Raw genomic sequence first — 16,140 nt, 5'->3', positions numbered from 1 at the left:
GTACAGCAGAAGATGCCTTAAGTCCACCATAAGAAAAATGCCTTACCATAAAAATGGGAAATTTGCTGGGAAATGGAGTCCAAAATTCATCCTGATTTATTTTAGCTAGCAAAAGCAACTGAATGCTCATCTTTAACCCACTGCTTACTGCATGAAGGGCTGCCCCCCCATAAACAGGCTGGAATGAGTTTACGTTCTCTCCTGATTGACTGGTCAAACTGCTGCCACCACAAACGCCACTTTTGAAGAAAATAGTCTCCACAAGCAGGAAGCCCTGAAATGCCGCTTTTAATTTAAATAGTTTCAAACAGAACTCAGTTTAGGTCAAATCCCAGAGCCACTGAAGTCAAGGGGTTTTGCCGTCAGCTTCAACTGGTATCAGGATTTGGCTCTTAATTCACAGTGAAAAATACTTCTCACCATGTTAACTTTCCAACTGTTGAACAACACTGCTGTCACTTTAATTAAAAAAGTGACACTGTAGGTCTTTAAATTATCAAAATCATTACTTTTACACTTTTTCTGTATTTCCTCTCATCACTCAAAAATGTTTATATAAAAAGCTTGCCTTTCTAATTGGCTTCTTCCTCATTAACCCCAAACTTCACTGGTAGCGATAAGTCACTTCCATGGTGATATACAGGGAACTGTGTCATCACAGTATAAAACAGCCCATTATAAAGCAAAAGCTTCTATTTTAAAGACAAATATCTTGGTGATCAGCAATGATACAAAAGGAAATACAGAATATAGGACATGTTTCCTAAAATACATTTGTAAACATCTGCCAGAGTGTGGCAATGGTTCATTAACATAAATTGGAACAATGTTGACATGTGACAGCTTCATATATATATATATATATATATGACATTTTAAAAAGTCAGTACCGGCTACGTATAGTGGCTATTTATTCAGGTAATATACCTTTTTAAATATAAAAACATCTAGTTGGCATAACCTGGGCACATAAAAAAAGCTCTTTTTTGCAACACCACCCTTTACTAGCGCAGCTCAAAACTTTCCTCAAGTTCTACTGTTTTTTTTAAAAAAACTGTTATATTACGTTCAGTACATTTTGGCTGCCTAAAAGCTTTCATTTATCATTTTTGTCTGCTGCTGTTTTTACCCAAACCCTGTTTATGTTCAGCTACTATTGCAAATTCCATCACATTGAATAAAGTTTACTGAAAACTTTTTATTGTAATCAAAAAGTGACATAACAGGGCTGTAATGTATTCTGCAAATCATTCTGCTGATATTTCAGAACTGATATCAGCGCTTTCTGCCAGGCAATTAAAAAAAATTCAAATGTGAAAATTCACAGTACAGTAAACTCCACCCAAACTAATTAACGGTGGTTAAAAATAAGATGCCTCAGCAAAACCTTTCATGTTACATGGTCACAACTCACAATTCTGTACAAAATGTTCACTTTATAAAGCTCTGATGTAAAAATCAAATAATCAAGCAGCAATATTTTAAGTGCAGCACAGGGTCTTTCATGTCATTATTTACAAAGCTTGAATTTGTTTACATTATAACAAAATTTAATACAGATGACTTAATAATTAAGTCAATTTTTCTTATCTGTCATTTTATACAGCGACAGATTTCACTTTTTGGTCATCCTTCTCTTTCTCTTTTTCTTTATCTTTGCTCTTCTTAGATTTTTTCTTCTTGTGTTTGTGTTTTTGGCTTTTCTCCAATTCAGATTCATTTCCAGTGTGTTTCTTATGTTTCTTGTGTTTTTTATGCTTCTTATGTTTCTTTTTGTCTTTTTTCTTTTTCTTTTTCTTGCTGTCCTGACTCTCTGCTGAGCTTGCACTGCTGCTGTGGCTTCGAGTCTGACTTTCAGAAGGGCTTTGACTACGGCTGCGGCTAACACTAGGACTACTTTGACTCTGATTTCTACTTACGCCAGGTTGGCCAAGCGTTGCTTTAACTGCAGTCTCTTTAGATTTATCCCCTGCCTTTTCTTTCAGTTCTCTAGTATTTCTTCCTATAGAGTCCTCATCTTTTGTCGACACATTACTCTCGCTGTCACTTTCATTGTAGTCTGGGACAAATGCAGCCTCATCAGTTTCTCTAGTTAAGTCAGAAGAGAGTCGAGAGGAGTGGCTTAACTGAGGCTTAGGTTTGATGGTGCTCTTGTCACTCTGCCCAGCAGCATGTTCTCTCTCATTTTTTGCATCCGGTGAGCCATGTTTGTAAGATGATTTATTGCCACTTATGTCTCTGTCTTTATTGCTCTTTGTTTCTGATATGTGTTTCTCTCTCTCTTTACCTGAACTTCTATCTAGAGATTTGTGTTCATCAGATGAACGTTTGGAATCATACGCTGTTTTGTGATCATACTGTCTTCGGTCCCTCTGAGGGCTGTAACTGCTCCTTTTGGACTCTACAGTTCCCTTTTTGGACAATTCTGTACGTTCATCTCTTGGTTTACTCTTCTGGCCTGATGCAGACTCTCTATTTCGAGAAGGGGAGTCTTTTCTCCTTGCTAACTCATTCTTTTCATCTCTACGCTTGAAACTAGAATGATCCCTGCTGCTATCATAGTCAGATTTTTTATCCCTGTTAGGAGTAAAATCTCTAGCAGAAGATCCACGCCCAGTATCATGTTTATCTGAAGATCTGCTGTCTTTGGAAGATTGAGAAAGGTTTTTTAGGTTTCCTTGTTCAGTCCCACGTTCTGAATGGCCTTTTTCTGGTTGAACACTGCTCTTCCTTCTCTCAGAAGTGTCCTTGTCTGACACAGAATGATCCCGGTCTTTGGTTTTCCCTTTTTCATTTGACACAGAATTTTTTGAACTTTTTGCTTCATGCTGGGAGCTTTCATAATTTGCTTCTTTTGCAGTTTTCTGTGTTTTTTCCAAAGGCTCATTTTCTTTTTCATTGTGTTTCACAGGGTTTGTGGGCTTAGCACTGACATTTTTTACAACACTGGCAGGTTTTCCTACATTTGAAGGTGCTTGCGTAGATTTAACGTCTTCCTCTTCAGACTCAAAGTCATCTTTATCCCACTTTGACTGAGGAACCTGAATCATAATAATGACATCTTCAGCAGGGGCTGTTATATCATTATTATACTCTTCCATGGTCTTAATGACTGTTCGTTTTGCATCTGGCTTTTCTTCAGACTTTCTAACAGGGCTGCCTCCAGTAGAGCTAGTGCTAAGGTGGGAGGAAAAATAAAAAAATATATACATTAATAAAGACCTAAAATCCAGTTACAGCAGATTATAGGGTACATCACTTTGATTAACAAAATAAAGTTTTTGTTTAATTTCACAATTTAAAGTCTAAATCTTCAATATTCCTTCCAAAAAAATTCATATTATAAAAATGGGCAAGAGGATGATCCCACAGGGTAGAAAATATGAGCCATAAATTAACATAGTATCTCCCTACTATGCATTTAACTAGTTTATGCACTAGATTATCAGATTGGGAAATCTCGTCTGATAATTCCTGTGTCCTAGTTCCGCCAGTACTAGACAAATAAGGTAGTTCCTTCACCTCTTCAACTGGGAGATCAGCAACCAATGAGACTAATTTTCATCTGTCCAGTGGACCCATGCCACCTTTCTGTTAGTTTTTTTCTAGAGATCACATTTATTTTGAAAATGCCTGTTACAGTAATCCAAAAAATCCCATCCTAGATGAGTCTGTTATCTTGCTTTTAGCAGTAGCCACACCTGATGGAAGGGCAGCAACACGCTCTTCTCAGTCCACACAATAAACGAGGCATAGTACACACAGCCAGTTGGGCAATACTATACATGAGTGGGTGATAGATAGGAAGCAGCCGCAGCATCAGGTGGCGTACCTCTGCACCCCCAAACTGGGTCCTGCATGGAGTGGAACTTGGCTGAATTCGAGGATTTAGGTCAAAGAATCTGTTTTACATGAGTTTGATTTTTAATAGATTAGATTGTAATTTAAGGGCTTGTCTACAGCAGGGGTCGGCAACCTTTCAGAAGTGGTGTGCCGAGTCTTCATTTATTCACTCCAATTTAAGTTTTCGCATGCCAGTAATACATTTTCAAGTTTTTAGAAGGTCTCTTTCTGTAAGTCTATAATATATAACTAAACTATTGTTGTATGTGAAGTAAATAAGGTTTTTAAAAATGTTTAAGAAGCTTCATTTAAAGTTGAATTAAAATGCAGAGGCCCCGGACTGCTGGCCAGGACCAGGTCAGTGAGAGTGCCACTGAAAATCAGCTTGTGTGCCGAAGGCGGCATGCGTACCATAGGTTGCCTACCCCTGGTCTACAGGAACAATTAGTTCACAGCAATCTGGGGTATGAATCTACCCCACACGAGCCTGCCGCAGACTAAGGCCTGGTCTACATGAGGAAATTAGGTCGGCATAACTACATTGCTCAGGGGTGTGAAAATCCACACATGAGCAATGCTATTAAACTGACGTAACCCCGGGTGTAGAACAGTGCTAGGTGAATGGGAGAATTCTCGCGTCGACCTAGCCACCCCTCTTGGGGAGACAGAGTATTTACTGCGAAGGGAGAACCCTTCCCATCAGCGAAGGTAACATCTTCACTGAAGCACTGCAGCTGTGCACCACAGTAGCAGTTTATGTGTAGACAAGCCCTAATTGTCCATGTGGACTCTGATGATGTGCATTAACAGTTCATTAATGTGCTTTGATCTAGTTCCATTTCAAAGAGGACTAGATCAAAGCACATTAAACTGTTAATGTGCCTCAGCAGAGTCAGAGCCCAGCTTGCTGTGAACTAAATGTTTTGATAGACAAGCCCATACACTACAATTGTTTGTACAAGTTGAACCTCTCTAGTGTTGCACCCTTGGGATTTGACCAGAGAATATGCCGAACTACAGGAGGTCAATGCAAAGTGCCAGCGGGTCTCCACAGGAACGGGAAGTAGAGGTGCTGCAGCACCCCCAGGCTTTGTGACCACTGTGGCCCCCGGCATGGAGGTCCCGCTGCCATCCAGGGTCCTGGCCACCGGCCCTGCCCAATGCCGGCCCCAGGTCCCAGCCACCGGCCCTAAGTCCTCCCGCTCCTTCCCAGAGCTTGAATAGTGCGAATCAGCTGTTTGTGGCACTCCAGAAGCGCTGGGAGGGAGTAGTAGTAGTTGATGAGCGTGGGGCCACCAGCGTGCAAGAGGTGCGGGGCAGCAGTGGGAGCTCGGCACCAGTGGATGCTCCGCAATCACTAATTTTTCCCCGTAGGTGCTCCAGCCCAGAAGCACCCATGGAGTCGGTGCCTATGCTGGACCACTGATGTTACCAGACCAGGGAGTGCTGGATTAGAGAGGTATAAAACTAACACTGCTTGATTGTGATTCATATGCTCATTTTACTACCAATTTAGTTGTTCCTGTCATTAGACAACTCAAAGATTTTATTTTATGGTGAGTAGGCGAGACAAAATGAGTAAAGAGGAAATCGGAAGGTACCTGGTGTAATCTACAAGAGTTGAACTCGATCCATCAGCTGCTGTTACTTTTCTTCTCATTTTTCCTTTCACTTTTTCTTGTTTAACTTTGCTGCTGGGTGGCTCAGGTTTCTCAGCAGGTTCTTTTGTAGGAGGTACATTTTCCCCACTTACAATCTTTTTGCCTGTTTCTCGGTTTAGTTTAATCTTTTTTGCTGGGGCAATCAGAGAAGCAGCTTTGTCCTTTTCAGGAGATCTCTCTGCTTTTTCACTATCAGGCTCAGTTTTTCCCTTTGGTGATGGTTTCACTTCAGCAACTTCTGCTTTAGAGGTTTTTAATGAAGTGGTTTCATGTTCCTTTTCTACCTTTTCCTCTGCCTTTCTTTTTCTTTTTTCAGGTTTTGTATCAGTAGGTTTGCTTTTTTCCATTGGTTTTTTTGACTTCTCTTCCTTGCTTGATGGCTTTTCTGGCTTGGATTCTTTTGGATGCTCTTTCTTTACTTTTTCGTCCTTGGCTGGTCTGGTTTCTGGATGCTCTTTTGTCACTTTTGGGTTACCTTTCCGTGGTGTGCCAAGTGCCTTCTCATCCTTTTGAGACGACGTCGATTTAGTACTGTCTGTCTTTGGCAACTCCTCCTTTGCTTTTTTCACAGGAGGCTCAGTTCGAGGAGACTTTTCACGATCAGCCTCTGCTTTTTCTTGGGGTGCTTTAGATGGTTTTACTAAACTGTCTTTCTTGGTAGTGGCAGTTCCTTCTGTTTTTCGTTTTGTCTTGTCAACTTTTACTTTAGGTTTATCTTTCTCTTTTTTCTCTTTTTCAGATACTGGTTTAAAAGCAATAGAATCTGCTTCCATAGGCTCATCTCTGACAGGTGTAGCATCATCCCTACTTGGGAGCATGAACAGTGAGTCAGTTTTAATTTCTTCCCCCCCACCAGGCTCTCTGGGTTTTCGCGAGCCTTCCAACAACTCAGCATTGGGAAAGCCTTCACTCTCTTCCCCTTTCCTTCTCTTTCTATGCTTTTTATGTTTATTTCCTTTGCCATCTCCTGATGGATTTTCAGCTTCCTTTTCCTTTGATTTTGTAGGATCTTTAATGTTGTGGCTTTCTCGGCCTGAAGGCTTTTCTGGATAATTGCTACCTATATTGCGACTTCTATGGCTTTGGCCACTAGCAAAATCCTCTCTACGACCCCGAGCATATGGGGAATTCTCTCGCCTGGATCCTGGTGGACCAAATCGGTCTGGAGAAAAGTTCTCTCTATTCACTGGAGGTCTAGGCTGAGCTCCAGCAGCATAGCCCTTGTAAAACTTTTCATACCACTCTCGATAGTTTCTTTCCCATTCTCTGTATCTTTCTTTTTCAAATGGATCTCTAAAATCAACAGATCTGCCATAGTATGCTTTCATGTCATATGGTGGAACTTCTCTATACCGGTTAATATATTCTCTCTCGCCCTCTCCTTGAGGTATAGTCCGCTTAGTGGGGGATTGGCCTCTAAAAACTGGAGATCTTGATCGTGAATGGTATCTTCTATATGCAGGTGACCTTGATCTCGAACGATGATATCCATGGGACCTTGACCTAGAACGATAGTTACGACTCTTCCCCCTGCCTCTTCTCGGGTATGGAGGTGATCGTGAGTATGAACGAGAGTGTGAGCGACTAAAGGATCGAGAGTAGGAACGGGAGCGGGATGAACCTGATCTTGACTTGGAGTACGTATATGAACTTCTAGAGTAAGATGAAGCACTATATGGTGACTTGGACCTTAAAAACAAAAAACCAACAACAAAACACTTTTAATGTAAAATAATCCCTTCACTCTGCTTTAAAAAAAACAAACAAACCCATCCTCCCAAAAAAATATTTTTCCCTTTTCTATATTTTGTTACCAAAACCACTGTAGGCAGTTAACAGTCATAATGCCACTGCAAGCTTCTTACAAGTAAATCCGTTGTGTAAAACAGTCTCTCTCCACATGACATGCAAAAGTTGTTCTTTTGATTCAGCTAGCATAACAATTGGTGCAGGAAGACTACAAGCCCAGTGTCTAGCCCAATCACTCATTTCCATATTAACTACCATGTTTGTTCATTGATTTAAGGTGGTGTATAGTGGCCTCTACTGGTATGTGTAAGCACAGACAAATATTTCATTACTTGGCAAATCAGTCCGCTGTACAGATCATTTATGTTGCAACAGGATGCTAAAAGGGTAAGTCTTAATGGCTAAAGTGCAGAACCAGGCATTAGAAGACCATGAATTAACTTGAAGACAAAGCTAAATCTTAAAATGCCAGCTCAGTCACAATTTAACTTTACTGCTTATTTGGTAATTTGCACAGTGTGCATAATATTCTGTACTGCAACATGACATACGATATTATTTAACTAATGCTTTCAGCTAGGACTCCTCACTGGAGATAAGTGCAATACATTGATAAAGCCTAAGAACAGTGACCTTGTTTCAAGTAAAATCACATTTAAAAGCTTTTAAAGCTTCCAACTTGTAACTTTTGGTAATACTACAAATGATTCAGTGTTACTACCAATACTGTGATTTGTATGGTGTTATTACTAAAGCATTTTTCAGACCAAGGTAGCAGAACAGATCTGTACTATTAGGGTGGGAAGCTTTTAAGGACTTTCAGGACGCTGATGATATTTTCCTGGCAGAAACTTTTAAAAAAGATGCCTAATGTAACATGCCACTACATCTTCATCAGTTCCCCTTGAAGTAGCCCTTCAACCATAATTTAACATAAATGTTTTCAAAAAATTAAATACAACAGCAAATACACTTTTTTTCATTCCTGAGAAAAGCTGAATGAAGTAAAGTGAACTTAATGCTAGTGAAAGGCACCAGATACGCAGTCCTAGAAGTTAAACTCTTCCAAAGTATCCATAGATTAGATGACACACAGGCAGAAGTAGTGGAGTCTTTTCACACTTTGCTAAGAAACACCTACAGAGTCACGTAGGGAATTCAGTAAGCACATCTACTCAGTTTTTCGCCTGTGATGAGATATGGTATGTCTATACTACCTGCCGCATTGGCGGGCAGCGATTGATCCATCGCATCTAGTTAGACACAATAAATTGACCCCCGAGCGCTCTCCTGTCAATTCCTGTACTCCAATGGCACGAGAGGCGCAGGCGGAGTCGACAGGGGAGCGTCAGCAGTGGACTCACCGCAGTTAAAACACTGCAGTGAGTAGATCTAAGTACATCGACTTCAGCTACAGCTACGTTATTCACGTAGCTGAAGTTGCGCAACTTAGATTGATCCCCCCCCCCGCAGTGTAAACCAGGCCATAATCTACAAGGATGTCACCGCAGGCATAGGGATCTCCCTCACTCAAACCGGACTAAGTCGTAATTCCAGATGGGTCAAACTGCTGCAAGATTATAAAAATTTCCAGTCAATTACAATCAGGACCAAATGTTGCCAATGATCTAACCATGAAACTTGTATCATATTGCTAATCCCTCTGAAGAAAGAGGGGTGGAGTGGAACTCTTTTTAATTCTGCTAGATTAGTTGGCTCTGCATTACAGACATGTAAAACAATTACCTGGAAAATGAGCGTCTGCGTTCTTTTTGAATTTTCTTGTATTCCATCAGTTCTTTAGCAAAATCATTTGTAAACTCATCGAGTTTGGACTTTTTCTTTTCTCTGTTAAAATAAAATTATGATAGTTTGAACATATACACATAAAAAAAGGCATCAAGAAACAAATAATATTAAAACATTTATATTGCATGCAAATAAAAAATGAACATCCTATTTTTATGAAAAACTAATATTTCCTATATGAATTTCATGGCAAACTTTAGAATTACAGTTGTCTTGTTTTAGTTTTGTAGGTTTACTACCTTGTAATGCAAAGCACATTGGAAAATTTGCTTTATATGTCACTTTTGCTTATAGCAGATGCACTTTAGTGTAATTGCTGTCCAATATGCTATTGAAATAGAATAATGAAAAATAATGCAACTTCATTCAGAGCCAAATACTTACTCCTCTTTAAGTCTCCGCTGCTCTCTGTAAAATTCCTCCCTAGATAAAGGAGGTGCTTGTGTCGTTGGGATGGTATTTGAATGAGCCGTTGGTACTGCTGTTGGTACCCAAGGTGTTGATATGTTTGCAGGAGCTGGGGGGTATCCTGGTGGGGGGACATTGTACCCAGCAGGTGGAGGCTGACCAGGTGGAAACTGAGGAGGAAACTGTGGTGGAGGTACCCCCGGTGGAAGAGGAAGTGCATGGGGAGGTGGAGGAAACAGGGGAGGTGGAGGCACAGTCACAAAGACAGGTGTTGATGCTGGTAATGTTGGGGCCTGAGTCCTTTGTGTACGTTCACTATGCGGGCGTCCTCGATTTGAACTTCTAAAGAAACCCAAAAACACGTGTCACTGTTTGTTACACTCTGCCCTTATTTTAAAAGAGGAAAGTGAAGGAAGCTTGTGTCCATCTGAGGGCATTTCCTGTCCTTGTCCTCAATTTAAGTCTCTTAAACTCCACCCTGCTTATATGTCTGCTCATTTCATTCTATACTCCTCTTGCTCCTGACTCTCCCCTCCATATCCTCACCCCCAACTGCTCCCTCAATCTTCTTTCCTCACTCTCAGTTTTGCAATTTTGGACAGATGCTCCCTATGCTTACGACAGTCTCCCACTTTGTGTGTACCAAATGCCCACCGCTCCTCTGCCAATCTTTCATACATTTAATACTTTGCACTTGAGCACTTCTCATCTTCAATGCACTCTACAAATGTTAACTAATCTTCTCTTGAACTTCTTTAAATTTCTTTCTTAGAGTCCTCCTATGTTGTTGATCTCACAATGATGCATCTGCACTTTCTTGTGCCTGAACTGCTGTCCTGTTTATTGATTGAGAGTTTAATATATTTGTGGTATGGATTTTTTTTTTTTAAAAGTGTTTTGTAAAGTGCTATGTATGCTTACAGCACAACAGCAATCAAATAAATGAATATACATCCCAGAAAGAACGATTAGCTGGATGATGACATAGGATTGAAAGGGATCAGCTTCACCATTTGAAAGCACTGAGTCAGAGAACCCAAAATTGCTGTAAAGTAAATGTTATGTGTTTTTTTTATTTGCATAATTTAGTCATCTTAAACAATATCAACCAAATTCTTTAATAAGCAGAACTTATAACTCTGAAACTGATTTCCAATGGCTTCAAATAAAGCCAATTCCTTCAGCCCTATTCTGCAAACTATCAAGAGGGAAGTTTTCCACCTGATTTTTTTTAAATTATATTTGAGATTTTAAAATCTTTGACATGATTTATTATTTGAAAGTGGATTTATTTTTTTGCAATATCTTGTAGATTACACTCAAATTTCCCTTTATGTAATCCTAAGGAAATCTACAGTCCCAATTTGTTAAAACAAATTCAGATGAAAGCATATAAACATGGTAATTACCATTTGGCTTAGATTCACCAAACCTGTCTACATATACGTAGGTAACAAGTAGTTTACAGTGAAATATGTTCAATAAACAAATCACAGTTAAATTTAACAAATTAGCAAGCTGCTTAAAAGCACTACAAAGTGAAATGTTTTTTGCAAATATACTTACGGTTCCCAGCCTGGCCTATTGCCTGCAGAGCGAACCGTATTGGTTCTTATTGGCTGACCTATTTGGGGGGAAAAAAAATTCTTTTCAGATAAACTGAAGAAATATTTCTATAAGAACAGGGCTAAAGTTACGGTTACTCACCAGTAGTGGGTATTGACTGTCCTTGTGAAGTCAACTGGCCTTGTAATGCTGGCTGTCTTAGTACAGGAACCTGGTAGCCCTTAGGGATCAAGAGGGAAAAATCAGAAGAGAAGCTTTCTCAAAACATAAAAAACTCATTATATATGCTCAAGTAAAATTTACCTTCTCTTCCATCACAGTGCTAATCGATAGAGAGGAAGAAGTTTTAGAATGTTCGGAGGCTGTCACAATTGCAGCAGGAGGTATAACACTATCAGCATCACTGGGAAAAAAAACACAAAGGACACAAGATTTGTGATATTCAAATATGGTGTTTTAAGTTATTGAAAGAAAGAGGACTGAGGTAAATAAGAAAAAGCTGCACTATTTTTAATTATTGCAAAGAAGAACATGTTGCATAAAAACAGATTTAGGACTGTAAAAAAGGTAAAGTACAAGTTTACTGAAGGAGAGGGTCAGAAGGGAACACAAGTTTTCCAGAGTAGCCTCTATATTTTCACATGCAAGTTTTAGATTGTGTACATTTAGACTTTTACATACAAATCTCAGTTCCAGGGTGTGTAAAATTTAGTAAAGACATACTTTCAAATAGAAATTTAGTGGCTGGGATGAGACCATTTTGAAATATGGCCCTCAGGTGTTTAAGGATATAGGTATGCTATACTGTATTTGTATTGTATCCTTGTATTTTGCTAGGATACTCAGACCTGAAGAGCAGCTGTGTGTAAGCTTGAAAGCTCGTCTCTCTCACCAACAGAAGTTGGCCTAGTAAAAGATATTACCTCACCCACCCTGTCTCTCTAATAGGTAGGCTGACACTTTGTTTGACAGAGGTACTGTCTTCTAGGTTCAAACCACAGAGCTAGAGACATGAGCCTTCAACTACAGTTTATTTTTTTAAAGCAGACTTTAATGTAATTTCATGGGAAATTGTTTTGGACCTTAAATTTACAGTGTGAAGAGTTAAATTTACATAGCTTCTAATTAATGCTCTCTAACTCACTATGCCTCAAACCTACATACATCACTGTTGCTTTGATTTATGTATTTCATTGCCGCTAGGTCAAACCCTGTATGATGTAGATGATAGAACTTGAGCAGAAGGAGCGAGATGAATGTAAATGGTAAGTTTTACCTGTAGATGCATTTTTGTAGTTTAAGAGAATGCACAGTGTCTCCTCAGTAGTAAGAAAAGCAAACCTAATAGGAGTCAAGAATGCTTTCCAATTGGAAGAGACTGATGTATCAAGTAGCAAAATGGTAACTTTAGCAGACGCTGTTTGCTGCTAAATTTAGAGAGTGTTCCCCCAGAAAAGACAGTGGGAGAAGAGTTCCTATAAGAAAGTAATCCTACACTGGGAGAGATTTAGTAGTGACCAAATAGTCACCAAGATAAGTGCTTCTGGGGAACTGGCTGCTCTTGAGTGATGCATGTCACCAACATATCACAAAACTGAGTCTTTATTTAAAAGAATTGTGAACATCCCCAAAAGAGCAGACTAATATAACTAATTCTTCTACAAAGAAGCAGATACACATGAATGAAATAAGACTTGGTGTGCCTCAAATAGATAAGAAAAGTCTATAGAAACAAATGCTTGAGTACCATTCTCCCAGTACCTCATGGAGTCACTACTAAAAGGATAAGGTCTCACAAGGTCATGAAGTGTTCATATGTTGGATATACATAATGTGTCAAAGAACACATCACTGATTTCAAAGAGGAGTGGAGGGGGGGAAATTAAGTTTGTGAATTCCACCCTAGCAGAATACAAGGTGAATGACCTGTTAAGTTACAGCAGGGAAAGTGAAAGACAATATGATAAATGAGAACCTCCAAGGCTGTACTTGGAGCTGGAAAGGAGAGGTTTGTCTGTTAACTATCACTAAAGCACATATAAACAGCTACCAAACAAGATAAAGCATTAGAAGTAAATGGAAGTGGAAAACCAGCATTATACAGTTTTATTTCTTTTTCAATTGTGTTAAACTACAAGTTTACTTACTGAAAAGGTCCTTCTGTTTTTTCAGAGTGAAGAGATATGGACATTGTTGCAGAGATATCAGCAGCAGATGCGGTGGCAGAAGACTGATTTACTGGCAAAGTAGTCGTCACAGATGACTGACTAGGAGTCAATGACGATGTTAGAGAAGGTGAAGAAGTGATTGGAATCATTAGAGGATCCTGTTGTCTGGAAACTGGAGGCCTTACTGCGGGTTGCAGGTTCCGCTGAACTGTCGGTCTTGGTGGTTGTATCTGCTTACGGAGCCTTTTTGTGTAGCCAGTTTCATTTTTGAAGTTGTTTACAGCCTAGAGGTAGAAAAATCATTGTTACATAAAAGTTATGATATATGTACATTATGATCCCTAAAAAAAAACTTCCTTCACTAAGCGTTAAGGTTGAACTATTATCTCTAGTTTTCAGAGCTAAGAACCGCTTTGAGGTAAAAAAGGAAGATCACTCCCTACAGAGCTATCATATGAGGCTGTCCTCAGATGCACGAACAGCGCTGTATCCGTTTATTCTGTCTTCATATTTGCAAGCTTCTCTTCACAACAGTGAAAACTAGAAGCATGATTTCTTTTTGTGTAAACCAACAATCGAGCATCCTTTTGACAAAATATATATTTAATTATGAAAATATCTGTCAATGTTTTTTGCTGAAATCTAGAAGCGAGCTAATTTTCTAATCTCCTAAATCAGGAATTTGCTAGCTGTATTTTTAAAGTGATAATTTCAAAATAAGCAATTAACAGATTTGAAAATGCAAATCTCAACCAGTCTTAATTATGGTGATGGACCCATGAAGTAGAATTTTCTTGCCTCTTAGCTACTTACAAATAATATGAGCTTTTCTTACATACATTATATGTAAAGTGAAGTTACCTGGCGTAAGAATTTGTTGGCAATTAAAGCATCAGGGGAAACATCTGTTTGATGACAAGTTGGGCAGGTATGTTCCTCTGATTCCAGTAGCGATGTTCTGATACCTGTGAACAAACAGAAGTACCTGAGCTAACAAATATTTGGGTCATACTTTACTCTCATATCCCTGTACACAACTAAAATTGGGGTCCAGGGGAAACATTTAAACAGGGACTTATTGAGGAGTTCTAGTATGGGGTATTATACTTTAAAACAAATTCTGTGACCACACACTAATAATAAACAGTGACTTAATAACAGACAAAGAAATGACAGGTTGATTACAAAAAATATTTTTTGTAAAAAGAAAGATTTACAGATCATAAAAGAAAAGAATTGTTTCCATGGCTTTCTGAAAATTCCACCTTAAAAAAACCACCACCTTGTTCAGACAAACATTGTTTAGTGTTTGCAAATCACAAAGTACAAGATAAAGTTAGTTTCACTGACTCATTGTCATGCACTGACTTAACTAGTTTATTTTCACTGTCTAGTGGAGTGGGATACAATAAGTAATCAACCTCTAGATTAATGGGTAAATTTTATTTCTAAGAAAGCATTAGTAAATTGGGTTAAGATTATATTTTTAACTAACTGTCCTTTTAAAAGAGGAGTTTGAACAATCGTCTCTCTCTCCTCTTGTTTGAGCCTCCAGTTAATTGCCAGTGTTGTATTTGGGATACTAACAATTTATATGGCAAAGTGATGACAACTATTACCAAATCAAACGACAGAACAAAGGATAAGAAGGGCTTAAGAAAGCATTTATTCAAACTAGGTGTGTTCAACATAAGTGACTATAAAAAAAATAATTATACAAGCGTTCACTTCTTATGTTTCTCCATCCCTATGTAAAAAATTCCCCTAATCTGAGTTCCAGCTAAAGTTATCTCCAGCATTCTTCCTTTACCCCAAGATAAAATGCAAGAATTTTCTGGTTAATAGATACCCATGTTTCAGAATGAAGAGGAGTACAGCAATTTTTGTTAATTCAGATTCCTGTTCATTTTACACGATCATTTGGCATTTCAGTTAACTAATGTCAGACTATGGCACTTACATTCATCACAATAACTGTTTCCACAGCAGGGAATGACAACTGCATCATTCATTATATCTTTACAGATTAGACATAACAATTCGTCTGGAATAGGATCGTCCTCTTCTGAGGAGGAGGATGGTTCCTCCGGGAGGAAAGGGGGCTTTTCCTTCTTCCCTATAGCATAAGCCTCCCTGAAAGAAATAATTTAATTTAAGACTATCAAATTTTCAGATTTTATAATAGAATTAATAAATTAAGAAAACACTTGATGAATAGAATTCAACCATATACTTAGTATTATTTGTTACACAGCAGAGATTTAATCTCTAAACAGGTAAGTAATTATTTATTGCATAATTGGCACAGACCAAACATGATACTGTTTCAACATAAGGAGGTACACGATGGAAAAATGAATTGAGATTTAGAAAAGGTGGAGTTTTAGCTGTATAACAGGTACCTTTTTTTAAATTACAGTATGAACTAGATTTAAAGGTTACGTAGATCCCCCCCCCCCCAACACATCACACCAATGTTTTCTTGGTTTCTAACGACCATAAAATATTAAATAAAAATATTTGATATATATTGGTATTTAATGGGATTTTATCAGGTCAAGTAGTTACTTCTATTTTTTGGACAAATTTTGATGTACACTACATACAGTGCAACCACATTCTGCCATCTGCCATCACCACCAAAACATCCATATAAACCCAAGTATTTGACCTGATGTACTTTTGTAATCCTTATCCTTCCCTCCTTCTCATTGAGGATGCTATCTTTTGTATCTGAAGTGCCTGCACTATTTAAAAAAGGTGCTACTCATCTGCACAAGTGTTTGTTGGATTAGGTAGGACCTTACAGAGAATAACCATTTTCTACTGAGTTAAAACAAATAGGGTGAACTCAGATTTCCTGAGCTTCCAGTGCTTTTCCACTAGACCTGAGTTTGCAGTGTGTTTTGCACAAAGGAGTTTTGGATTTAAACATA

At 38.6% G+C, this 16,140-nt stretch overlaps 1 protein-coding gene across 5 annotated transcripts in view; it reads right to left on the bottom strand.

Moving 5' to 3' along the window:
* Positions 1–1,178: 1,178 nt before the first annotated feature.
* RBBP6 (RB binding protein 6, ubiquitin ligase) overlaps positions 1,179–16,140 on the bottom strand; it is a 39,330-nt gene continuing 24,368 nt past the window's right edge. For 4 of the 5 annotated variants that reach the window (XM_039490664.1, XM_039490665.1, XM_039490666.1 and 1 more), the window contains 10 exons: positions 15,165–15,337; positions 14,066–14,169; positions 13,184–13,488; positions 11,340–11,439; positions 11,178–11,256; positions 11,037–11,094; positions 9,447–9,812; positions 9,000–9,101; positions 5,445–7,193; positions 1,179–3,177 (listed from right to left, as the gene is read on the bottom strand). In XM_039490664.1, coding sequence (XP_039346598.1) covers positions 1,599–3,177; positions 5,445–7,193; positions 9,000–9,101; positions 9,447–9,812; positions 11,037–11,094; positions 11,178–11,256; positions 11,340–11,439; positions 13,184–13,488; positions 14,066–14,169; positions 15,165–15,337 — 4,615 coding nt within the window. In that variant the 3' untranslated portion in view covers positions 1,179–1,598. The remainder of the gene's footprint in view (positions 3,178–5,444; positions 7,194–8,999; positions 9,102–9,446; positions 9,813–11,036; positions 11,095–11,177; positions 11,257–11,339; positions 11,440–13,183; positions 13,489–14,065; positions 14,170–15,164; positions 15,338–16,140) is intronic. The other variant, XM_039490668.1, reaches the window with a different exon arrangement.

Source organism: Mauremys reevesii, linkage group 10, assembly GCF_016161935.1.
Source record: "Mauremys reevesii isolate NIE-2019 linkage group 10, ASM1616193v1, whole genome shotgun sequence".
Taxonomy (NCBI): Eukaryota; Metazoa; Chordata; order Testudines; family Geoemydidae; genus Mauremys; species Mauremys reevesii.
The sequence above is the reverse complement of the archived record's forward strand: the minus strand, read 5'-3'. Positions and strand labels throughout refer to the sequence as shown.